Source organism: Mustela nigripes, chromosome 5, assembly GCF_022355385.1.
Source record: "Mustela nigripes isolate SB6536 chromosome 5, MUSNIG.SB6536, whole genome shotgun sequence".
In the NCBI taxonomy this organism is placed as follows: Eukaryota; Metazoa; Chordata; class Mammalia; order Carnivora; family Mustelidae; genus Mustela; species Mustela nigripes.
The window spans coordinates 26,137,469-26,165,024 of NC_081561.1; the positions used below are offsets into that span (position 1 = coordinate 26,137,469).

General features: G+C 41.4%; 1 protein-coding gene across 1 annotated transcript; it reads right to left on the reverse strand.

Annotated features, from left to right (window-relative positions):
• Positions 1-21,920: 21,920 nt before the first annotated feature.
• Positions 21,921-22,865, reverse strand: LOC132017165 (olfactory receptor 2W1-like). The gene has a single exon (XM_059398966.1). It carries the CDS (start codon positions 22,863-22,865, stop codon positions 21,921-21,923), a length of 945 nt encoding a protein of 314 aa, XP_059254949.1.
• Positions 22,866-27,556: the final 4,691 nt, after the last annotated feature.

Here is a 27,556-nt window from a genome sequence, read left to right on the forward strand (position 1 = left end):
TTGGTTTAAAATATAATTTGTATTTTTGTAATTATATTTTTTCAGTGTTCCAAGATTCATTATTTATGCACCACACCCAGTGCTCCATGCAATATGTGCCGTCCTTAATACCTACCACCAGGCTCACCCAACCCCCCACCCTTCTCCCCTCCAAAATCTTCCATTTGTTTCTCAGAGTCCACAGTCTCTCATGGTTCATCTCCCCATATGATTTCTCCCAATTCACCTTTCCTTTCCTTCTCTCAATGTCCTCCATGTTATTCCTTATGCTCCACGAATAAGTGAAACCATATAATAATTGACTCTCTGCTTGACTTATTTCACTCAGCATAATCTCCTCTAGTCCTGTCCATGTTGATACAAAAGTTGGATATTCATCCTCTCTGATGGCTAATAGTCATTGTATGTATGGACCACATCTTCTTTATCAGTTTGTCTTAGGTAAGTATTCCTACTCTGACTTTCTTTTCATGTCCATTTTCACAAGAAACATTTCTCCATCTGCTTACTTTCAATTTGCAGGTGTCTTTTTGTCTAAGATGAGTTTCTTTCAGGCAGCATATAGATAGGTCTTTTTTTTTTTTCATTTTAAATCCATTATGATACCCTGTGTCTTTTGATTGGAGCATTTAGTCCATTTACATGCAGAGTGATAATTGATAGATAGGAATTTGGTGCCCTTTTATTATTTGTTTTATTGTTGTCTCTGGAGATTTTCTTTGTTTTCAAGGCTTTGTAAAATTTGGCCTTTCTTTCCTAAACTGAGATTGTCCCCTTTATAATTTCTTGCGGGGCTGGTTTAGCGTTCATGAACTCATTTTGTTTTTGTCTGGGAAGGTCTTTTTTATTATCTGTTTATCCTGTTCTTCTGCTCTTAAAGCTTTGCTCAATAGAGTATGCTTGGTGCTGCGTATTATTCCCATTTTGTATGTTGAATATTTTATGCCACTGTCTTCTGGCCTGCCATATTTGGGAGAGTTCTGTGTGCCTCCTGAATTTGGCTGTCTGTTTCCTTCCCGAGATAGGGAAGTTTTCAGTTATAATTTCCTTGAGTAAAGCTTCTGCCCCGTTTTACATTTCTTTTTCCTCCGGGACTCCTATGATAGAAATATTATTCTTTAGGGAGTCACTGAGTTCTGTAAGTCTGCTTTTGTGGTCACGGATTTTCTTTCCCTCTTTTGCTCACCGTCATTATTTTCCATAATTCTATCTCATATATGACTTACTCATTTCTTCGGTTCTTCCATCTTTGTAGGTTTTGAATCTTGGTTATTCCATTTCTCATTTCAGCCTGCTTAGTTTTTAGCTGCTTTACTTCTGCAGTAAGGGACTCTGTTGTCTTTTATGCTTTTCTCAAGCCCAGGTAGTATCCTTATGATTGTTGCTCTAAATTCTGGATCAGGCATGTTACTTATGTCTGGTTCTATTAGATCCCTCTCTGTGACCTTTTCTTTTTCTTTCTTTCAGGATGAATTCCTCTGTGTTGGCGTTTTGCCTAGGTCTCTGTCTTCTTCTGTGTGTTAGGAAAGCCCGTTATGTTTCCTGCTCCTGAGAGTAATGGCTTTGTAAGAAGAGGTCATCTACTGTCCAGAGCCTGGTGCTTCAGGAAGTGTCTCTGGTGTGTGCTGCTTGCACCCCACTGCTGTGTTGTAGGGCTCTATCCCTCAGGTCAGTGCAGTACAGAGTTTCTCATCTGCAGTGGGGAGTGTTTGAACCTTGGCCAGAGTGTGGCGAATTTTAACTTGGTGTACTCTGGTCTGCTTGTTAAAAGAACCCTGATGCTGTTTCCACTAGAGCTGTAGCTCTGCAGAGCTCTGTGGTGTGTGCAGGGGGATTGTGCTGATCTTATGGGGAAGGGGCTCACTGTACTGGTTCTTAGGCACACTTGCCCTACAATAGAAGTAGTAGCAGAGTGCAGTGGGGTGCTGCTTGGTGTTAGCCAACAGAGTTGGCGCTGTGCTGCTGACCGAAGTTAGTTGATGCTAAGGGTTAGGGGAAAGAGCGCCACCAGCCCTCTCCAGCATCAGGCATTCGTACTTGCTGCCATCAGGAGAGGCCTCCTGGAAAAGTACGTTCCCTTTGTGTGTCCTCGGTATTTTTCAGATTTCTGTTTTCACCCTGTGTGTATCTGGGTTGTTTGCCTGCCTGGAGCAGTGCGGTGCACTTTGGGCTGTAGCCCAGCCAGGACAGCTGAGTTTTCAGACTCTAAACACTAGGGAGCCTGGACTTCTGGAGGGTGGTTTTGCTGTGCTGGGATTGACTGCATGCTTGACCCAGATGGGCAGTGACACCAGAGCACAGGAGTATGGGGTTTGGAGCAAAGCACATTGGACAGCCGGGGTCCAGGTTAGCTACACTCAGTTGAGGACTCTGTGTCTATGCTCCGGGGCTGGAAAGGGTATGGTGACGGCCAGCCCTTTTGTCCTCAGGGAGTCTGTGCCACCTCACTCAGTCATGCAACAGGAAGAGGAAACAGTCTCTCCCGAAGCGTCTTAGCCAGTCCTCAGATTGCACCGTCCGACCCTAGGTCACCTGCCTGCCTTCCCTGCAGGGGCACTGAATCACCTTCAGAGTTCTATGCTGGCCACTCTATGGACTCTGAAACTCCAGACCTTGAGCCCTGCTGGTTTAAGAATGCACAAAACCCAGCCCCTCTTGTTTTCCCGGTTAGGGTCTGGGGAATGGTTTGCCTTTTGTGATCCTCTGTATGCCCCCGCCCCCCCGTCCCGTCTCTCCACAACCAGGGCTCCCTCTCCGCCACTGTACGCATGATCCATTTCTCCCTCAAACCATGTCTCTGTGCTTCCCACTTTCCACGGTGTGACCTCTTCTCTCCCTCTGGCTGTGCAGTGTGTTCTATTAGTCATCAGACAGATTTCCTGGGTGCTTAGTATGGTATGATTTTTATCTAGTTGTTTGGTGGATGAGGCACGCCGAGGGTTCTCCTACTGCACCATCTTAGCTCCTTCCCTGAAATGCTTTTTTTTTCCCGCATATAAGCAAATGTACTTTTACAGTGTTTCCTCATTAATGCAGGAGAAAAATTGTGTTAATGTGAGAAAAAATGACGTGTTACTTAAAAGTCTGATATATCCTTTAAAAAACTAATCTTAATGTTGCTATTGGTGTTCTTAGATGTGACAAACAGAACAGTCAGTGAGAAATCACCATGATATTTTAGATGTAGTTTTACATATGGTGTTTCTTTCAAAAGTCTTATAGTGTTTGGCACTGTAGTTTATGTTTTAGCTGCTAGTTTTATGACTAAAATTGATCCAAGATATCCAAATTTTAATTGATAATAAGCTAAAACTGTATTTTATACAAAATATTAGAAGTCATCCTAAAACTTACTGTAAAAAATAAAATTTGTATGGTGACTAAAATAACACAATTAAAAAAAGTGCTAAAAAACAGTATCTGGAATATAAGAGTTCAGTAAGTGTGAGTGACCTAAAATGCTTTTTTTTAAAATAAGATTTTTATTTATTTATTTGACAGAGAGAGATCACAAGTAGGCAGAGAGGCAGGCAGAGAGAGAGAGGGAAGCAGGCTCCCCACTGAGGAGAGAGCCCGATGTGGGTCTTGATCCTGGGACCCTGGGATCTGAGCTGAAGGCAGAAGCTTTAACCCACTGAGCCACCCAGGCGCCCTGTACTCTGTCTTTTATTTATTTATTTATTTAAAAGATTTTATTTACTTATTTGACACACACACAGAGAAATCACAAGTAGGCAGAGAGGCAGGCAGAGAGAGAGGGGGAAGCACGCTCTCTGTTGTGCAGAGAGCCCCATGCGGGACTTGATCCCAGGACCCTGAGATCACGACCTGAGCTCAAGGCAGAGGCTTAACCCACTGAGCCACCCAGGTGCCCCATACTCTGTCTTTTAAATCTAAAACTATGTACATTTTTGCGGCTGAGTAATATTCCATGATATGCGTACATATACATAGATATATATAGTACAACTTCATTGTCCGTTCATCTATCAGTAGACGGTTGGGTAGCTTTCATATCTCAACTCTTGAAAATAATGCTGCAATAAACATAGGGGCCTATATTTTTTTGAATTAGTATTTCTTTTTCCTTTTGGTGTTTTTTCTTTTTTCCACTTGTCATGATAAGCACTGGGTGATGTATGGAATTGTTGAACCACTATATTGTACACCTGAAATTAATGTGACACTGTAGGTTAACTATGCTAGAATTAACAAAATAAGGTAACATAAAATAAAATAATAAAATAGAAGTGTTTTTGTTTTCTTCGTTTTAAATAGCCAGTAGTGCAAATACTGAATCATGCGCTATCTAACTCTTTGAGGAACATCCGTACTGTCTTCCTCAGTAGCTGAACAGTTCACATCCCACCAGCAGGGCAGGGGGTCCCTTATCTCCACATCCTCACCAACACTTGTTACTTCTTTTCTTTTTCTTTTAGCCTCTCCGACAGTTGAAAGGTGACATCTTATTGCGGTTTTGATTTGCATTTCCCTGATGACTGGTGGTGTTGGGCATCTTTTCATGTGTCTGTTGGCCCTCTGGATGTCTTCTTTAGAAATAATATTCAGGTCCTTCACCATAAAAAAAAATGGTATCTTGTCATCTGTGACAACATGGATGGACCTAGAGAGTGTAATTCTGAGTGAAATAAGTCAAATGCTGTATGATTTCATTCATCAGTGGAATTTATGAAACAAAACAAATAAAAAAGAGACAAACAAAAAAAAGAAAATAAATATAGAAAACAAACTATTGATTGCTGGAGGGAAGGTGGGTGGGGTGATGGGCGAAATATGTAAAGGGTATTAAGAGTATACTTAGGGGCGCCTGGGTGGCCCTGTGGGTTGAAGCCTCTGCCTTCAGCTCAGGTCGTGATCCCAGGGTCTTAGAATCAAGCCCCACATGGGGCTCTCTGCTCGGCAGGGAGCCTACCTCCCCCTCTCTCTCCCTGCCTCTCTGCCTACTTCTGATCTCTCTCTGTGTCAAATAAATAAATTAAAAAAAAAAAAGAATACCCACTAGGTCCATCCATACTGATGTGAATGGTAAGATTTCATTCTAAAAAAAAAAAAAAAAAAAAAAAAAGGAACAAACAAAACTAGAAACAGATATAAAAATACAGAAGAAAAACTGGTGTTTGCCAGAGAGGCAGGTAGCGGGATGGGTGAATAGGAGAAGGGGATTAAGAAGCTTTGGGGCACCTGGGTGGCTCAGTGGGTTAAAGCCTCTGCCTTTGGCTCAGGTCATGATCCCAGGGTCCTGGGATTGAGCCCCGCGTCGGGCTCTCTGCTCAGCAGGGAGCCTGCTTCCTCTTTCTTTCTCTCTGCCTACTTTTTTTTTTTTTTAAAGATTTTATTTATTTATTTGAGAGAGAGACAGTGAGAGAGAGCATGAGCGAGGAGAAGGTCAGAGGGAGAAGCAGACTCCCCATGGAGCTGGGAGCCCGATGCGGGACTCGATCCCTGGACTCCAGGATCATGACCCGAGCCGAAGGCAGTCGTCCAACCAACTGAGCCACCCAGGCGTCCCCTCTCTGCCACTTGTAATCTCTGCCTGTCAAATAAATAAATAAAATCTTAAAAAAAAAAAAAGAAGCAGAAACTTCCAGTTCTAAAATAGGTCACAGGAATGAAAAGTACAACATAGGGAATATAGTCAATAATATTGTATGGTGACAGTGGTGACTACAGTCATCATGGTGAGCATTTCATAATGTATATGATTGTTGAAACACTATATTGAACACCTAAAGCTAATGTAACATTGTATGCCAACTGTACTAAAAAAAAAAAAAAGGGATTCCAAGGCTTTGGTGACTTGTATTTTTCTTGGCTTTTTTCTGTCCTCTAAGTGAAAAATAGAGTTGGTTCTTAATCCCTAAATAAGTACCTTGTTTACCCATAATACAGTTACAGTCTAGAAGGGTAGAGAGGAATGACCACAGCACTTTGGTTTGATTTATTGATGGTGGCCCCACTATTTTCTGAGAAGCCAGAGACCTGTGGCATTTGCTTGTCCTTTCTCCCAGAATGGTGAGGACATCTCTATGGACCTGGTTAAAGAGCAGTGTTTGTTGTTTAAAGTTAGAAATGTAGTTAGAGAGATTCTCAAAGTACACACTTCTTCCTAAGTAGGAAGGCAGACCCTGGAGACCTCATTATTGAGCTGGCTGAGAACAGGGACTGATAGTGAGGAGCTCATTTGCCCCAGGTCCCCAAGGACTCTGTCATACTTGAAAGGGAGACCTGATGAGATATTTCGTCCCTGTACTTAGTACAGCTATTGAAATTTCCAATGTTTTATTTCTGTTCACATGGCAATGTAATCTCTGGGGTCATCTCTTTCAGAGAAGAAAGACAATTAAGGACTGTTTGTTGAAGGCTAATTGAGGACATGTCCCCTCGTGGGCCCTGCCCTGAGTGGTGGTGCCACTGGGCCACCTCCTCAAAGCCGCTGCACCTCAGTCCTCAGATGTTGTCAGTAATCAGTATTGTTCCTGCCTTCAGAGTGGCAGCAGGTGAAAGATTTGGTAGAAGCCTCTGTGAAAATAGGTCCTGAAAGGGGCAGTATGTTTTTGTACAGTCCAGAGATAACGACCACAATGATCTTTAATGCATAATTATTCTTCTTAACAGGACTTGAAAACACCAGCTGCAAAAAAACACATATAATGCCATATACGTCAAGCTTAAATACCCACTGCATCTTATTTCATTTTATGTCAAGATATGTTACTATGTAATAAAATAAAGAACTCTAAAGATAAAACAAAATCCATAATAGTGATCGCCTTTGAAGGGAGGGACTGTAATTGTGCTGGAGTAAATGTGATGCTCTTACTGTATAGATGATATTGGGCTTTCTTTCTCAAGTAGAGCAGTGTGGGAAGATTTGTCTTCAAGAAGAATGAATGGTAGCAGGGTCAAACCTCAAATTCAGTAACAAATTCAGCTCAAATTTAGTTGTCTCAATTTTAACCATGTCTGTACTTTGATATCCTATGCCCACTTTTGTTTTTTAGATTTTATTTAATTTCAAGTCAGTTAATATATAGTGTATTAGTTTCAGGGGTAGAATTTAGTGATTTGTTACTTGCGTATAACACCCAGTGCTCACTACATCAAGTGCCTCCTTAATGCCCATCACCCAGTTACCCCATCCGCACACCCCCCCAGCCCCTCTGTAGAGTTAAGAGTCTCTAATGATTTGACTCCCTTACTGTTTTCATCTTATTTTATTTTTCCTTCTTTTTGTTTATATTCATATGAGTGAAATATATGGTATTTGTCTTTCTCTGACTTATTTCGCTTAGCATTATACTGTCTAGTTCCATCCAAATTGTTGCAAATGACAAGATTTCTTTCTTTTTTATGGCTGAATAATATTCCATTGTATATACATATACCACATTTTCTTTGTCTGTTCATCTCCTGATGGACCTCTGGGCTCTTTCCATATTTTGGCTACTATGTACATTGCTGCTCTAAACATGGGAGTGCATATGCCCAGTCAAGTCACTATTTTTTTATGCTTTGGAAGAATACCCAGTGGTGCAGTTGCTTGGTGGTAGGGTAGTTCTATTTTTAACTTTTTCAGGAACCTGAATACTGTTTTCCAGAGTAGCTGTACCAGCTTGCATTCCCACTAACAATGTAAGAGTTTCCCATTTCTTTGCATCCTCACCAACATCTGTTGCTTTCTGACTTGTTAATTTCCGCCATTCTCACTGGTATAAAGTGGGATCTCACTGTGGTTTTGATTCATATTTCCCTGATGCTGAGTGATGTTGAGCATCTTCTCATGTGTCTGTTGGCCATCAGAGTGTCTTCTTTGGAGAATGTCTGTTCATGTCTTCTGCCCATTTCTTGATTAGATTTTTTGTTTTTTGGGTGTTGAGTTTGAGAAGATCTTTATAGATCATGGATATTAGCCTTTATCTAGCAAAACATCTGCAAATGTCTTCTCCCATTCGGTAGGTTGCCTTTTAAGTTTTGTTATTTCCTTTGATATTCTGGGGCTTTTTGTCTTGATGAAGTCCCAATAGTTTATTTTTGCTTTTGTTTCTCTTACCTCTGAAGATGTGTCTAGTAAGAAGTTTGCTGTGACTGGGGTCAAAGAGGTCAATGATTTTTTATGGATTCCTGTCTCACATTTAGGTCTTTCACCCAGTTTGAATTAATTTTTTTTTTTTTTTTAGGTTTTTTTTTTTTTTATTGTGGCTGTCCAGTTTTCTCAACACCTTTTATTGAAGAGACTGCCCCCCCCATTGGCTATTCATTCCTGCTTTGTTGAAGATCAGTTGACCATAGAGTTGAGGGTCCATTTCTGGGTTCTCTATTCTATTCCATTGATCTATGTGTCTGTTTTTGTGCCAGTTCCATACTGTCTTGATGACTAGAGCTTTATAATATATTTAATATATTTTGAAGTCCAGGATTGTTATGCCAACAGCTTTGCTTCTGTTTCAGCATTCCTTTGGCTATTTTGGGTCTTTTCTGGTTCCATACAAATTTTAGGATTGTTTGTTCCAGCTCTGAAAAATGTCGATGATATTTTGATAGAGGTTGCATTGAATGTGTAGATTGCTTTGGATAGTATAGACATTTAACCAAATTTGTTCTTCTAATCCATAAACATAGAACATTTTTCTATTTTTTTTCCTTTTAAAAAATATAATTAACTGATTAATTAAATTTTTTAGACAGTTTATAACTTTCTTTTTTATTATTATGTTTGATTAGCCAACATACAGTACACCATTAATTTCTTTTTTTGGGGGGGGATATATTCGTTTAATTGGTTTTTTAAAAATAAATTAATTTATTTATTTTCAGAAAAATAGTATTCATTTTTTTTTCACCACACCCAGTTCTCCATGCAATCCATGCCCTCCATAATACCCACCACCTGGTTCCCCAACCTCCCACCCCCCCGCCACTTCAAATCCCCCAGATTGTTTTTCGGAGTCCATATCCTCTCATGGTTCACCTCCCCTTCCAATTTCTTCCAACTCCATTCTCCTCTCTAACTCCCAATGTCCTCCATGCTATTTGTTATGCTCCACAAATAAGTGAGACCATATGATAATTGAGTCTCTCTGCTTGACTTATTTCACTCGGCATAATCTCTTCCAGTCCCGTCCATGTTGCTACACCATTAATTTCTGATAAAGTGTTCAATGATTCAGTAGTTGCATATAACACCCAGTGCTCATCAGATAGAAGTAACCTCTTTGACATCAGCCACAGCAACTTCTTTCAAGACACATCTCTAGAGGCAAGGGAAACAAAAGCAAAAATGAACTTTTAGGAGTTCATCAAGATAAAAAGCTTCTGCACAGCAAAGGGAACAGTCAGCAAAACTAAGAGACAACCCACGGAAAGGGAGAAGATATTTGCAAATGACATAACAGATTAAGGACTGGTATCCAAGATCTATAAAGAACTCAAATTAACACTTAAAAAACAAATAATCCAGTCAAGAAATGGGCAGAAGACATGAACAGACATTTCTCCAAAGAAGACATTCAAATGGATAACAGACATATTGAAAAATGTTCAATATCACTAGCCATCAGGGAAATACAATTCAAAACAACTATGAGATCCCACCTTACACCAGTCAGAATGGCAAAAATTAACAAGACAGGAAATAACAAATATTGGCGAGGATGCGGAGAAAGGGGAGCCGTTTTACACTGGTGGTGGGAATGCAAGCTAGTGTAGCCACTCTGGAAAACAGCATGGAGGGTCCTCAAAAAGTTAAAAAATGTGTGCACTGGGTGTTATACATAACGAAAGAATTGTTGAATACTGCATCAAAAACTAATGATGTGTTATATCGTGGCTAACTGAACATAATTAAAAAAAATTTAAAAATAGAGCTACCATATGACCCAGCAATTGTACTACTGGGTATTTACCCCAGAGGCACAGATGTAGTAAAAGGAAGAGGCACATGCACCCCAATGTTCATAGCAGCAATGTCCATAATCACCAAATGGGGGAAGGAGGCGAGATGTTTTTTAAGAGACAAATTGATGAAGAAGATGTGGTCCATATATACAGTGGAGTATCACACAGCCATCGGAAAGGATGGATACCCACCATTTGCATCAGTATGGATGGAACTGGATGGGATTATGCTGAGTGAAATAAGTCAGCCAGTGAAGACAATTATCATATGCTCTCACTTATATGTGGAACAGAAAGAAAACGGAATGGGAAGAAGTCAGAGAAGGAGACAAACCGTGAGAGACTCTGGGTAACCAGGTCATTCGTAGAGTTATTAGGTTTGGCCTGATTAGATCTCATTTGTGCCATTAGAGATTATGTATTGTCACTAATGCTTTTTTCAAGCCTAGCTATTGACTTTGTGATTGCTCTCCTGAATTCTTTCCCTGATATTTGCTTGTATCCATATCAATTAGCTTTGTGGCGGAGAACACTGCCTCTGGTTCTTTTTTGGTGTGAGCTCCTCCCTCTTGTTATTCTGTCCAGAGAATGATGGGTGGGTGAATGAGTCCAATATATTAACCATGACCCAAGCAAGATGCACCCTAGCAAAATCTAGAGTAGCCGGAAGCCATTACAGAATAATAAAGCCAAAGTGAAACACAAGAATAACATTTTTAAAAAGGAGGGGAAGAAGGACTATAACTCACAGTGGAACAAAGGAGGTGTTCCCCTTGTTCCTGGGCGAATTTGGGTCTGTGTGTCAGAAGTCACTACATCCCAAAATTGCAAGGAAAGTAAAACTTATATATATATATGGATAAAATTAGATAGAGTGAAGAAAGGACTAATGAAGCATATATCTATAAAAATGTAGGTGTGAGAAAATACAAATTAAAAAGCTACTGTGAAATATAACTTGGTATAATAAGTATCAAAATGAGAAATAGTTGAAATGAGAGAAAAGTAAAAATGAAAAAGAAAAAGGGTAACCAAAAGAAAAAAAAAGAATAGAAGACTTTTATCTGAAAAATAAATTGAGTCATGAGGCAAGACCTGGAGCTCAATATACTATTTTCCCATGGTGTTGGGATTTTACAGTCTTATGGGATCCATTGGATTGTTGTCAACCTTTCTTCCCACCTGTCTTCTGGGAGAGGGGCCTGCCTCGCTCTTTCTCAGGTATCCCTGCCTGGGCAGGGTTGCCCCACACCGTGTCAGGGGGATGGGCTCAGTGGAAACCTGTCCTCTGGGTGGCTTTTCTTCCCTGGCGGCTTTCTGAGCCTCTTTAGAGATCAGAGCAAGGGTGGCCACACCCAAACCACCGGCCCAGAGCCGAAAATTCTGTCTGCCAACAGTCTCCACGTCTGTAGGTGCCCCAAAGCATAGCCTCTTGTGGTGCGTGCCCACTGCAACTCCCTCGGAGGTAGTCCCAGGGTCCTGGGAGTGCCATTGCCTTTTGTGACTCTGAAACCATGAGTGGCAGTGGGCTTGCGTGCATGGGCACCTTAGACTCCTGGGTCATGTCTGGGTGCCTCTCTAATGTCCTGTCTGGGCTGCTACCATCTGGTAGCTATTGCCTGGTTGGGCACAGGTTCTAGACTTTTTCAGCCTGTTCAGGAAAAGAGCGATTATCCACCAGCGCAGCAGCTCGAGGTTTATGGCCATCTGAGCTGACAGCCCCCTCCTGGGCTCACTGACGACAACCAGCTTCCTGGCTCCTCTGCTGGGGCAGTGCACTGGTTCAGACACCACCTTCCACTCTGTGGCTCCTCGTATCCTGAGACCACAGTGCCCTACCTAGAATTTTGCTTTTTCATTTCCAGAGCCCCTTTCAGAGAGGGAGGTCTTTCTCAGTGCGCCCTCAGAGAACAGCGCCCTGAGAATGAACAATCCTAAAATTTGTATGTGATCACTAAAGATCCCAAATAACCAAAGCAAAATTTTGGAAAAGAAAATCACAATTCTGAACTTCGAGCCACATTACAGAGCTGTGGAGATCAAGATAGTAGGGTACCAGCACAAAAACAGACATATAGATCAATAGAACAGAATAGAGAACCCAGAAATGAATGCACAACTCTGTAGCTAAGTACTCTTTGACAAGGCAGGAACATCCAACGAAAAAGGAGACTCTTGTCGAAAAATAGTGTTGGAAGAACTGGACAGCAGCAGGCAGAAACTGGATGACTTCTTACACCACATACAAAGATAAACTCAAAATAGATGAAAGACCTCAGTGTGAGACAGGAATCCATCAAAATCTTAGAGAACACAGGCAATAACCTCTTTGACCTAACGCTCTATAAAATGCTAGTGGTATTTTGATCAGGATTGCATTAAATGTGTAGATTGCTTATGGCAGTATAGTCCTTTTAACCATATGTGTTCTTCCAGAACACGAGCATGGGATGTTTTTCCGTTTCTTTGTGTCATCTTCAATTTCTCTCATAAGTGTATAGTTTTCAGATCATTTACCCCTTGGTTAGGCTTATTTCTAGCAGTCTTATGGTTTTTTTTTTAATGTACAGTAAATGGAAGCAAATCCTTGATTTTTCTTTCTTTTTAATTTTTAAAATTTGATTGTTATGTTAGTCGCCATACAGTACATCATTAGGTTTTTTTTTTTTTTTACATCATTAGTTTTTGATATTGTGTTCCATGATTCATTGTTTGCACATTACACCCAGTGCTCCATGCAATCCGTGCCCTCCTTAATACCCACCACCGGATTAACCAATCCCCTTACCCCCTCCCCTCTGAAATCCTCAGCTTGTTTCCCATAGTCCATAGTCTCTCATGGTTCGTCTCCCCCTCTGACTCCTCCCCCTTCACTTTTCACTTCCTTCTCCTAATGTCCTCTGTGCTATTCCTTATGCTCCACATATAAGTGAAACCAGATGATAATTGTCTTTCTCTGCTTGACTTATTTCACTCAGCATAATCCCCTCCAGTTCCATCCATGTCTAATGCAAATGGTAGGTATTCATCCTTTCTGATGGCTGAGTAGTATTCCATTGTATACATGGACCACATCTTCTTTATCCATTCGTCTGTTGAAGGACACCTTGGCTTCTTCCACAGTTTGGCGACTGTGGCCATTGCTGCTATGAACATGGGAGTGCAGATGCCCCTACTTTTCACTATATCTGTATCTTTGGGGTAAATACCCCATAGCACAATTGCTGGGTCCTAGGGTAGCTCTTTTTTAAAAATGTTTTGAGGAACCTCCACATTGTTTTCCAAAGCACTTGCACCAACTTGCATTCCCATCAGCAGTGTAAGAGGGGTCCCCTTTCTCCACAACTTCTCCAAAATTATTTGTTTCCATTCTAACTGGTGTAAGGTGGTATTTCAATGTGGTTTTGAGTTGAATTTCCCTGATTTTTCTTTCTGCTGCTTAATTTTGCTACATAGAAATGCAATAGATTTCTTTTATTTTATTTTTTCAGTGTTTCAAGATTATTTATGCACCACACCCAGTGCAATAGATTTCTCTAGTTTGATGTTGCAAACTGTAGTGTTATTCATTTTATCAGTTCTACCAAGTTTTTGGTGGAGTCTTTTGTGTTTTCTTTTCCCTTCCTTTTTCCCTCTCCCTTTCTTCCTTCCTTCTTTCCTCTCTCTCTCTCTCTTCCTCCCTTTGTTCCTTAAAAAAATTTCATTTGATAGATAGATCACAAGTAGGCAGAGCTGGAAGCAGGGGGAGAGGAGAAGCAGGCTCCCTGCTCAGCAGAGAGCCCCATGTGGTGTTCAATACCAGGACTCTGGGATCATGACCTGAGCTGAAGGCAGATGCTTAATTGACAGCCACCCAAGTGCCCCATCTCTTGTATTTTCTACATAGAGTATCATGTTGTCTGTGAATAATTAAAGTTTGACTACTTCCTTGACAATTGGAATGCCTTTTATTTCTCTTTGTTGTCTGATTGCTGAGGCTGGGACTTTCAGTACTCTGAACTAGCAATGGTGACAGAGGACAGCCCTGTCTTGTTCCTGACCATAGAAGAAACTCTCACCTTTTCTCCATTGGGGCTGATATTTTGCTGCTGTTAGGGTTTTTAAAATCTCTATATTTCACCTTTTGACTTATAATAAGTCTCCGCTGGTGGCTTGCTTTTGCTGTTTTGTTGGGAGATCTCTGTGCCTCCTGGATTCGGATGTCTGTTTCTTTCCCCAGATTAGGAAAGTTTTCAGCTATAACTTCCTTGAGTAAAGCTTCTATCCCCTTTTCCTTCTCTTCTTCCGGGACTCCTGTGATTAGAATGTTATTTTGGCCTATGGAGTAACTGACTCTCCTAAGTCTACATTCATGATCCAGTACCTTTTTCCCGTTTATTTCCAGCGTCATTATTTTCCATGATTTTATCTGAATTCCCTCACTCATTCCTGTCCTTCTTCCAGCCTTGCGGTCAGTGCATCCAGTCAGCTCAGAGTCTCGGTTGTGGCGTTTTTTCTTTGGCCTAACTAGTTTTTATGTCTTTTATCTTTGTGATAAGGGACTCCCTGATGTCTTCTATACTTTTCTCAAGCCCAGCTCGTATCCTTATGATTGTTGCTGTAAATTCTGTATCAGCTTATTGCTTACAGCTGGTCCTGTGAGATCCCTGGCTGTGGCCTTCTCTTTTTCGTTGTGTGTGTGTGTGTGTGTGTAGAATTCCTGTCTTCGTACTTTGTCTAGGTCTCTGTTTTCCTCTCTGTGGAAAGGAACAGAGGCTTCTCTGTTATGAAGAGAGATATGTTATGTTTCCTGCTCCCGAGAGTAATGGCTTTGTAAGAAGAGGTCATGTACTGTCCAGGGCCTGGCACTTCGGGAAGTGTGTGGTGTGTGCCGCACACACTCTGCTGCTGTGTTTCGGCTGTTCTTTCCCTCAGGTCAGTCACCTGCAGAGCTTCTCCTTGCCTGCAGTGGGGAGCATTTGGACTTTGGCTAGAGTGTGGCACGTTTTAAGTATGTCTGCTCTGATCTGCTTAAAAGAGATCTGGTGCTATTTCCTCTAGAGCTGAAACTTTGTAGAGCCCTGGTCAGTAGAAGCGGTGCATGCAGGGGATTTGTGCTGGAATCCAGGGGTGGGGGGTGGCCCACTTCTGTGGTTCTCAGGCACACTTGCCTGGGAAAAGCAGCACCTGCAGAGTTCAGGGCGGCTGAGTTTGATTGAAGTGGTTTGGGCCACTCCTCATGGCGCTGTGCTGCTTGCTGCTTACTGAAGTCAGTTTATGCTCGGGGCACGGCAGAAAAGTAGTGCCAGCCCCTTCCCTTGTCCTGGAGAGGTGATTTCACATCCACCGATATCCGGGAAACCCTCCCAGAGGAGTGAGCAGTCTCCCCTTTTGTGTCGCAGGCACCCCTCAGATCCATACCTTCACCCTGTCTGTGTCCCGGCCTTCTGCCCACTTGGCAGCGCAGTGCACTTGTCTCTCTCAGGCAGCCTGGCTGAGTTTTAAAACTCCAGACGTCAGGGATCTGGCATGGCTGGACCCATACTGGTCCTCTGAGGGGTGGGTCTCACTGCCCATGTTTGCACCCGAGTACAGGTGTTTGGAGCATGGAGTAAAGCCCAGCCAAGGGTCAGTGTCCAGCTTAGCCCCCTCAGCAGGTGTCCTCATGCTTATGCCGTGGGGGGTGGGGAGGTAAGGGCACCCACCAGCTTTTTTGTCCCTGGTGAGACTTTGCCAAGTCTTCCAGATGCACTTGATGGAGAGGGGCGACTGTCTCTCCCAGTTTGTCCCAGGGGATCCTCAGGTCGCATAGTTTGCTCCCAGGCTCTCTCCTGTCTGCTGACCTGTCTGCTGTCCTCCACAGAAGCACGTCAGCACCCTCAGGGGTCCACACCAGGCATGCCACAGACTCTAAAACTCCAGTCTCGCAGCCCCACTTCTTGTAAAAACTCACAAAAGTCTTTGTTTTAGGGGCAAGTGTTTTACTTGTGCGGTCTCTCTGTCTCTCACCTCTCTCTGTGACTGGGCCTCCTTCTTCTCACAGTACCCACGATCCTCTCACAGTACCCCCCATGGTACCCGCAGTACCTCACGGTACCCATGATCCCCTCACAGTACCCCTCACGGTACTCATGACCCCCAATGCCGAAGATATGGCCTCTTTTCTCCCTCTAGTTGTGCAGTTTGTTCTGTCAGTCACCAGATAGATTTCTTGGTTATTCTAATTGATTTGATATTTATCCATCTGTATTCAAGGGAAAAGGAAGCCTAGGGTCATCCTAGTACTCTGCCACCTTGGCTCCTCCCTCAGGATTTTCTATATATGATATCATGACATCTGCATATACAGACATTTTTTATTTCTTCTTTTTGATTTCGATGCCTTTATTTCTTTCTCTTGCCCAGTTGCTCCGGTCAGGACTTTTAGTGCTGTGCTGAATTGAAGTGGTGAGGAGGGACAGCCGCCAGAGAATATGATGCCTGCTGTGTGCTTATAACATAGGCCTTTAAATGCTGTGGTGTTGGGGTGCCTCGGTGGCTCAGTTGGTTTAAGTGTCTGACTTCAGCTCAAGTTGTGATCTCAGGGTCCTGGAATCAAGCCCTGTGTCAGGCTCCCTGCTCAGTGGGGAGCCTGCTTATCTCTCTCCCTCTGACCCCCCCTCTGACTCATGCGTACTCTCTCTCTCCCTTTTTCTCTCAACTGACTAACTAACTAACTAACTAGCTAACTAGCTAACTAACTAACATGTTAAAAAAAAATGTTGTGGTATCAACCAACTCGGAGATTGAACGCAGGGCTCACAGCGGCCCATCTGTCATGAGAAAGCAGAGAGGGGATTGTGCCTCCCGAGGCCGAGATCTCGAATACTAGCCCTCCTTATGACAGGGGCGGTCGGGGCCTGTACTTGATCACCTCCCAAAGTGCCTCTAGCTCCTGTGGCCTCATCCCCTAATGGGAGCCACGGCACCTGTGGCACTGAGTCGACATGGCAGTAGGGCACGTAATACAGGGTAAATTTATTGGTTGGCACGCTCCCTGATAGGCAGCTAGTTTTGGAATTTGATATTTGGAGGTCGTTCATGGTTGGGAAGCCCAAAATGCAGACACAGGTTGTATGGCAGTACTGCAGTTGGGGGCTGATGCATAAATTGGGAAATAATGATAATAAAGAAAATCAAGAGGCCATATTTGTACTCAGAGTTCATGAGACATTTCTTATTTATTTATTAAAAATTTTATTTTAGTTTTAAATTTTTTAAAATTTCTTTTCAGTGTACCAGAATTCATTGTTTATTCACCACACCCAGTGCTCCATGCAATCTGTGCCCTCCATAATACTCACCACCAGGCTCACCCAACTTCCCACCCCACACCCCTTCAAAACCCTCAGATTGTTCTTCAGAGTCCATAGTCTTTCATAGTTCATCTCCCCTTCCAATTTCCCCCAACTCCCTCTCCTCTCTAACTCCCCATGTCCTCCATGCTATTTGTTATGCTCCACAAATAAGTGAAAGAACTTCCCTATGACCCTGCCATTGCACTACTGGGTATTTACCCCAAAGATACAGATGTAGTGAAAAGAAGGGCCATCTGTACCCCAATGTTTATAGTAGCAATGGCCACAGTCACCAAACTGTGGAAAGAACCAAGATACTCTTCAACAGACGAATGGATAAGGAAGATGTGGTCCATATACACTATGGAGTATTATGCCTCCATCAGAAAAGATGAATCCCCAACTTTTGTAGCAACATGGACGGGACTGAAAGAGATGATGCTGAGTGAAATCAGTCAAGCAGAGAGTCAGTTATCATATGGTTTCACTTATTTGTGGAGCATAGGGAATAACACAGAGGACATTAGGAGAAGGAGAGGAGAAGTGAGTTGGGAGAAATCAGAGGGGGAGATGAACCATGAGAGACTATGGACTCTGAGAAACAAATTGAGGGTTTTGGAGGGGAGGGGGATGAGGGGTTGGGGGAGCCTGGTGGTGGGTATTAAGGGGGGCACGTATTGCATGGAGCACTGAGTGTGATGCATAAACTATGAATCTTGGAACACTGGAAAAATAAAATTAAAAAAAAAAAAGATTCTATACCATTATGCAGGTGAAAGAAACCCTGTGGTATCTTTCCCTTCTCCTAGGTGTCTGGTGTTGCAAATGTCCTAAATTCTAAAAGCCTGAATACATTGTTCCTGTATTTATTGCCAGTGAGCATTTGTCATATTCTATAAAATAAGAATATTTTCATATGTTTTTATTAAACTGTCCATTCACTTAATCATTCTCCAGATATTTACTGAATCTCTGATTCATGTCAGAAGCCAGTATAGACACAGCAAAATCACACATGAATAAGAGTTTCTATGTTGAAAAGCTCCCCAATGCCTTTCCTCAAACATACATACAAACAAATATATAAAGTGAGATAATGCCAAAATAGTGACGGGGACAGGTTTTGGAAGGAATTCAAAGGATATATTGATGAGATTTGGAAGGAATTCAAAGGATATATTGATGATCTTACCTCTCTCATGGGTAAGATATCAACCGAGTTTAGGAATCAAGTAAAACTTTGTAGGTAATAAATCACTAGTTTTTCAAGACTGGAGGAGAGCTTTTTTCACAAAGAACAGTGGATACTCATTTCCAGGGGTCACACTTTTCATCATTCTGTATGTTCTCCTCCCAAAGTCCTTACAACACCATAAAGTTTATATTGTCTCTAGGCCTTCCTGTCTTTGAATATCATCATCACCCTCTCTGGTTCCTTATTATTCCCAAGGCCTATACACCTGGAATGTTAACATTACCTGCAGAAAGGAATAAAAATGTATAGTGTTTTCTCTGTGGAATGCCAGGAGCCACAGGGTCTGAGGATGGGAGAGAAAAGACCATCAACCCCGACATCCCCCAGAACCCCACCCAAATACTCCAGGTGGTTGGTGGCTTGTTTGGAATTGAGATCACAGAGCAGGGGCACCGTTGATGTGAGGACTCTCACATGCGGAGAGGGATCCCAGTCTCTGAAACGGTCATCTTTTTATTTTAATTAAATTTTTAATTTTTATTTTTTACTACTTTTCAGTGTACTTGAATTCATTGTTTATGCACCACACGCAGAGCTTTATGTAAGGTGGTATCTCACTGTGGTTCTGATTTGAATCTCCCTGATGGCTAGTGATGATGAACATTTTTTCACGTGTCTGATAGCCATTTTGAAATGGTCATCTTATAGAAAAAGGGAGTAGTTTTTTCTCCAGCACAGAGATTCTCAGAGTTGGAATGTATTTACCAGTAAAACAAAGAAAGAAAATTGGGGGAAACACACACGAGATTGCCAGATTTTGTTTTGTCAAACAAGAGCATCAAGCCCCTTTCAGATATTACCATTACTACCACCATAATTCATAAGAGAATGAACATTATAAAACTGAAGAACTAAGAGGAGGGCACTTGGTGTAATGAGCCCTGGGTGTTAAATGCAACTGTTGAATCACTGAATTCTACCTCTGAAGCTAATCATACAATATATATTAACTCAATCGAATTTATTTATTTATTTATAAAGATTCATTTATTTATTTATTTGACAGAGAGAGAGATCACAAGCAGGCAGAGAGGCAGGCAGAGAGAGAGGAGGAAGCAGGCTCCCCGCTGAGCAGAGAACCCGATGCGGGTCTCGATCCCAGGACCCTGAGATCATGACCCGAGCCGAAGGCAGAGGCTTAACCCACTGAGCCACCGAGGCGCCCCTTGAATTTATTTTTTAATTTAATTTCATTTTTTCAGCATTCCAAGATTCACTACATTGAATTTAAATAAAGAATTAAAAACTTAGCAAGCCAAAAGGTAGTATTAAATAACAAATAACTTATTTTATATTGAATTCTTTTGGGCAAAGCTCTTCATTTCCTTCCTTTCTCTTATTTAAGAGACTTGAGAAACTGTTACCCACCTCCTTTCACAGGTGTACAGAAAGGAAATTAACTAAGATTCCTAAAACCATGTTACTCTGTTTGGAGACTTAAAATCTTCCTATTCTCGGGATGCCTGGGTGGCTCAGTTGGTTGAGCAGCTGCCTTCGGCTCGGGTCATGATCCCGGCGTCCTGGGATCGAGTCCCACATCAGGCTCCTTGCCCCGCAGGGAGCCTGCCTCTGACTCTGCCTGCCACTCTGCCTGTGCTCGCTCTCTCTCTGACAAATAAATAAATAAATAATCTTAAAAAAAAAAAAAAAACGTCTATTCTCTCTAACAGTGGTTCTCAAACTGTTGTCTAATCACCTGTAGTGTTTGTTAAAAAATGTCAGTTGCTAGGTCCATGCTCAGATGGTTGGCTCAGTAGGTCTGAGATGGGCCCAACGGTGTCCATTTCTGATAAGGGGCCAGGTGATGCTGTTGCTGCTTGTTGAAAGACCACACTACCTTCAGCAAAAAAGCCCAAACTCCTTATCAGGCTGTGGAGGTAAAAGTGAAGCTACTCTAACAGAGAGACCCCAAAATAGAGTGGTTTAATTTTAAATGATGTAGAAATTTTTTCTCCTGTAATAGTGTGGAGGCGTTACTCTGCTGCAGGGGTGAATCTGTTACCGTCTTAGTGTTCCGTTCCTGCTTAGGGTTTTTTTTTTTTTTTTTTTTTTTTTTGCGGATCTAGGTACTCTCCATATTCACATTCTAGCCAAGAGGAAGGGGAGGGTGAAGTGTGAGAGCAAAGTCTTCATATTTGAGAAGATAACTCAGGAGTTGCACACATTGCTTCCCTGGCAGTGTGTTGGTGGAGGCCAGGTTCAGAATTATGGTATGCAGCATGGTGGCCTGGTGCCCAGTTAAAACTTGAGGTAGAATGTGGAACTGGTATCGGTGGGAAGTTGTTCTCCCCCACAAAGACCCTGCTAGCAAGTATCATTTGCCTGAAAGGGAGTGTTATTTCTCATGAAAATGGTAATCTGGGAAGAAAGAAATCAGAGTCTAGTGTAATCCTACATAAACTAAATTTTCCTGTGAAATATCTTTTTTTTTTTAAAAAAAGATTTTATTTATTTATTTGACAGAGATCACAAGTAGGCAGAGAGGCAGGCAGAGAGGAGGAAGCAGGCTCCCCAATGAGCAGGAGCCCGATGCGGGGCTTCATCCCAGGACCCTGAGATCATGACCTGAGCTGAAGGCAGAGGCTTAACCCACTGAGCCACCCAGGCACCCCATTCCTTATGAAATATCTTAATGATTTGTACATATCTCCATTAGTGTACTTAATCACATTTCATAATTATATGTTTACTTGAGTATAGCCCCTGATTGGTCTTGAAGCTTTTTATTTATTTTTTATTTTGTATTTTCAGTGTTCCAGGATTCATTGTTTATGCACCACACCCAGTGCTCCGTGCAATCCGTGCCCTCCTTAATACCCACCACTAGGCTCCCCCAACCTCCCATCCCCCTACCCTCCAAAATCCTCAGTTTGTTTGTTTGTTTCTTTTTTTTTTTTTAAGATTTTATTTATTTATTTGACAGAGAGAGACACAGCAAGAGAGGGAACACAAGCAGGGAGAGTTGGGGAGAGAGAAGCAGACTTCCTGCTGAGCAGGGAGTCTGATGCAGGGCTTGATCCCAGGATGACCTGAGCCAAAGGCAGACCGTTAACGGCTGAGCCACCAAGGCGACCCCTTCAGTTTGTTTCTAAGAGTCCACTGTCTTGAAGCTTTTTAAGGCTATGAATTGAAGTTTTTTATGTGTCTGTATCTCTTTCTCCTTATAATTTTTAAAAATTTATGTTAGTCACCATACAGTACATCATTAGTTTTTGATGTAGTGTTCCATGATTCATTCTTTGCATAGAACCCCCAGTGCTCCATGCAATACGTGCCCTCCTTGTAATTTCTACTTCCTACTTATTTACAAAGTCAGTGCCAAGTACAATTTTTGGTACATGGTAAACACCAATTAAATACTCTTTGCATAAATGGATCAGTTCATCTTCTGTTGGTAAAGGTCTGTATTATTTCCTAGCTCTCTTCCATCTAACTCACGACTTGGCTGACCATTTTTCTACATGTAGGATTCTCTTTACTGCGCTCTTTACATCTTTGTTTCTTAAAGTGTAGATCAGAGGGTTAAGGGTGGGTGTGATGATCGTGTAAAAGAAAGTAAAGAACTTCCCCTCATCTTGGAATGTGCTATTCTGTGGCTTCATGTACATGTAAATGATTGTTCCATAAAACAGAGTTACTACTGTGAGGTGGGAACCACATGTGTTAAGGACCTTACGCCATCTTGCCTCTGACTTGACCCTCATGACAGCTTGAGTGATAACTCCATATGAGATGAGAATTAGTGATAGAGGTACTAGAAGTAATATTACTCCAAGAGCAAAGACAGTGATCTCCATTATTTTTGAATAGACACAAACCATCTTGAGCAATGCTGGCATCTCACAGAAAAAATTATCTACCTTCCGGTGACCACATCTTGGCAAATTCAAAGTCAAGGAGCAAAGAATTAAGGCACTGCCAAAACCGCCTAACCAGGCGGTGAGTACCATCTTCTGGCAAAGCTGAGGGTTCATTATGACCGTATAGTGAAGAGGTTGACAGACAGCAGCATAGCGGTCATAGGCCATCACAGCCAAGAGAAGACATTCAGTGGATCCCAGGTCAAGGGCAAAGAAGAATTGGAGCACACACCCTCCATACGTAATAGACTTTGTTGGACCCCATAGATTTACCAGCATCTGGGGGATAATGCTAGATGTATAACAGAGATCCAAAAAAGACAAATTGGTTAAGAAGAAATACATGGGCGTATGGAGCTGGGTGTCTAGGTAAGATACCAGAATGATGGTTGTGTTTCCTACCAGAGTCACAATATAGAAGATGAAGACCACCCCAGAGATGATGGGTTCTAATTGGGGCCGGTCAGAAAAGCCCAGCAGGATGAAATCTGTGGTGGAACTTCCATTGTTTGTGTCCATGGCTCTTCAGGAAATTCTAGGAGACAAACCAGAGTTATAATAAATAGCGTATACCCCAGGAAGAAATAAAAATCTCTGTAGTTAGAGTAGTGAGCCCAAATATGGACCCTCAACTTTAAGGTCAACTAATCTTCAACAAAGTGGGAAAAAATATCCAGTAGCAAAAATAACAGTCTCTTCAATAAATGGTGCTGGGAAAATTGGACAGCTGTGTGTAGAAGAAGAAAACTCGACCATTCTTTTACACCATACACAAAGATAAACTCGAGATGGCTAAAAGACCTCAATATGAGGCAGGAATCCATCAGAATCTTAGAGGAGAATATAGGCAGTAACCTCTTCGACATTGGCCACAACAACTTTCAAGATATGTCTCCAAAGGCAAAGGAAACAAAAGTGAAAGTGAACTTTTCAGATTTCATCAAGATCAAAAGCTTCTGAACAGCAAAGGAAATAGTCAACAAAACAAAGAAGCAACCCATGGAATGGGAGAAGATGCTCAGAAATGACACTATAGACAAAGGGCTGATATCCAGGATCTATAAAGAACTCCTCAAATTCAACACACACAAAACAGATAATCATGTCAAAAAAATGGGCAGAAGACATGAACAGACACTTCTCCAGTGAAGACATACAAATGGCTAACAGACACATGAAAAAATGTTCATGATCACTAGCCATCGGGGAGATTCAAATCAAAACCACATTGAGATACCACATTACACCAGTTAGAATGTCCAAAATTAACAAGACAGTAAACAACAAATGTTGGAGAGGATGTGGAGAAAGTGGAACCCTCTTACACTGTTGGTGGGAATGCAAGTTGGTGCAGCCACTTTAAGCCGCTCCTTAATTTCTTAAGGAGCTTCCTTAAAAAATTAAAAATAGAGCTTCCCTATGACCCTGCAATACCCCAACAGATGTAGGGAAGACAAGGGCTATCTGTACCCCAGTGTTCATAGTTGCCAAACTGTGGAAAGAACCAAGATGCCCTTCAACGGACACATGGATAAGGAAGATATGGTCCGTATGTACTGTGGAGTATTATGCCTCCATCAGAAAGGGTGAATACACAACTTTTGTGTCAACATGGACAGGACTGGAAGAGATTATGCTGAGTGAAATAATTCAAGCAGAGAGAGTCCATTATCATATAGTTATGCTTATTTGTGGAGTCTAAGGAATAACATGGAGTACATGGGGAGATGGAGAGGAGAAGGAAGGAGGGGGAGACAAACCATGAGAAACTGTGGACTCTGAAAAACAATCAGGATTTTGTAGGGGAGGGAGGTGGGAGGTTGAATGAGCCTTGGGGTGGGTATTATGGAGGGCACGTATTGTATGGAGCCCTGGGTGTAGTGGATAAACAATGAATTCTGGTACACTGAAAAGAAATTAAATAAAAATTTAAAAGAAATCTCTGTAGTTTGCCATGAGTATCCCAAACTCAATTGTTTGTGTGTTCACTCCCATTTGGAACACCTCTGTTAACACTTTCCCTGGGTTAATTGCCCAATATTTCTCTCTCCATATTTACTCATAACCAGAGTGATCTAAAAATATGGTAAATGCATCACACTGAGTTGTAAATCATTGAAAGAGCTTAATAAGCCATGACACCTATAGTTCTATGTACCTGAAAAGCTAATAAATACATGTGTTAATGATATAATTTAGGAGCAGGGTATATTTTGAGGAGTTGTCCTTAATTGTAGACATAAGCATCACTCTGTCATGACAATTTTTTCCCTTATCAAAGGAGTGGAGTTTGGGGTCAAAAGTTAAATGATCCATTTTCTTGAGATAAACTTCACCATTTGGCAGTAGGATCACCTTCACCTTCACTCCCAGATGTGTGCATTCCAGCCATTGTAGTCTTCATCACCACCAACCTCCTCCTCAGTGTTGCCCCTTCTGTTCATTTTTGCAGACCCTGATGTTCCTCTGTCAATTTTAGTGTTCTTCACTATACTGTCCTTTTTTGTTGCATAAGTTTTGGGGGCCAGGAAATATAATTTTTCCTATTGACCTTCATTTCCATGTACAGCGGCCATGTATTTCTTTGAATACCTTTCATGACTGCTGTTACACCATTTAAGTAAATAGCCTTACTGTCTTGTCACAGAAGAAAACATTGAACTGTATGCTGAGTGCAATGAGTCAATGATCATATGGTTTCCCTTGTGGAACATAAGGACAGCATGGACGATATTAGGAGAAGGGAGGGAAAGATGAAGGGGGCAGATCAGAGTGGAGACGAACCATGAGAGACTGCGGACTCTGAGAAACAAACTGAGGGTTTTATAGGGGAGGGAAGTCGGAGGACGGGTTGGCCCAGTGATGGGTATTAAGGAGGGCATGTATTGCATAGAGCACTGGGTGTGATGCATAAACAGTGAATCTTGGAACACTACCTAAAAAACTAATGACGTACTGCATAGTGACTAACATCACATAATAAAAAAATGTAAAAAAATTGAACTGTTAGTTCTAGATTTGGATATCATGTACCCACAGCAACCACCTGTGTTAGATCCTCCTCACCTGGCCATTCAGCAAAAGTAGCAAGGCAGTTTACTCGAACAAAAAGCAGCTTCTTAAATGATTTAGTGCATGATTTCTCCACGTGGAAATTAACAATCATAGGACTCAATCCTCTGGTTGCTTTGGAACCCTATTGATAAAATCTTATTTCACTTCTGAAAGATTACTGCAAAGAGATAAAACATATTTCACTACTTCTGAATCTTTATCATTAAATAGATGGAATATTTTGTTACTGAATTAGTTTTAATTTTTTAGTTTCTTTTTTTTGGTGTGTAATTTTTTTCATATAATTTCTGACCATGAACTTCAGAACTAGAGTTCTTTATATCCATGGTGGGTTTGGAGCCAAGAAATAATAAATTTATTTGCTGCAGTTATAGTAAATAAGATAAATTATTTACAAGATGTCATTGTTGTAAACAGTTCAGTTAAAACATGAAAACGTTACAATCATGAAGAAGAAGTATTGCTACCAAGTAGTATGAGGTAATTTCCATTTCCAAAACTTTCATGGATATTTCCATTTCCAAAAATGAAAGTTTAGTTTGATTAGTGATTGTGAAGTTTCTATGGTTGGATGTCAGCTAAGTGGGGTGTAGTGCAGATTCTGGACTCAGAGCTTGGTGTCTAAAATTTGTATGCATCAACCCACAAATCATTATTATTCTGCTCCTTATTCTCCTCATTTTTCACACCAGTGATGCCACTTTGATGGTCTGAAACTAAACTTGGAATGATTAAAATTTTATGTTTGCATAACTTTTCAAATGCACAGACTCTCATATACAAAAGTGAACATGAGCACGATGTGTATACTGAACTGATAAACCGAGAGGCAGGAGAGGACAGAGGACTTAGCTTCCAACATGCCTGAATTTCAAAATGCACTGGGCGTTCTTTAAAAATGTAGGATTGGGATTGTTATGGGAATTAAAAGGCCATAAAATATTAGAGTTGAAATAGAGTCAGAAAGTATGATCCAGCATTCTGCTTTAGGATGGAGGTCTTCCACGGAATACTCACAGACTCCAGTTTTCAGAGCTTCATAGCTGTTCTTTAATCTTTGCATCCCATTCCTTATGTTGAGCTCAGAGTTGCCTCTTTAACAGAGCACTGGCTCTTTTTCTTTATTCTGGAAATAACATTTTATAAGTCAATTCAACATGGCTTCACTATGAAAAGTTTTGTTACAGAATAAAAGATAGATACAGACAAAAGCAAGAGCTTGATGAGTTAAGGTGAATATTCTTGTAACTAACTCTCAGATGAGATTTATCCCTGGGATACAAGGGTGGTTCAACATTTGCAAATCAATCAATGTGATAGAACAAATCAATAAGAGAAGAGAGATGCAGAAAAAGCATTTGACGAGATACAACATCCGTTCCTGATTAAAACTCTTCAGAGGGAGCATTCCTCAACTTCATAAAATCTATCTATAAAAAACCCACAGTGAGTATGATTCTCAATGGGGAAAAGCTGACAGCCTTCCCTTTGAGATCAGGAACACGGCAAGGATGCCCACTCTCACCACTGTTGTTCAATATAGTACTAGAAGTCCTAGCAAAAGCAATCAGACAACAAAAAGAAATAAAATTTTTTCAAATTGGCAAAGAAGAAGTCAAATCCTTTCTCTTCGCTGATGACATAATACTTTATATGGAAAATTCAAAAGACTCCACCCCCAATTTTCTAGAACTCATATAGCAATTCAGTAATGTGGCTGCATATAAAATCAATGCACAGATATCAGTTGCTTTCTTATACACTAACAACGAAAATATAGAAAGGGAAATTGGGGCACCTGGGTGGCTCAGTGGGTTAAGCCTCTACCTCTGGTTCAGGTCATGGTCTCAGGGTCCTGGGATTGAGCCCCACATCGGGCTCTCTGCTCAGCAGGGAGCCTGCTTCTCCCTCTTCCTCTGCCTGCCTCTCTGCCTACTTGAGATCTCGCTGTCAAATAAATAAATAAAAATCTTTATTAAAAAAGAAAGGGAAATTAGAGAATTGATTCCATTTAAAATAGCACCAAGAAACATAAGATACCTTGGAATAGACCTAACCAAAGAGGTAAATGATCTGTACTTGAGGAACTATAGAACACTTGTGAAAGAAATTGAAGAAGACACAAAAAGATGGAA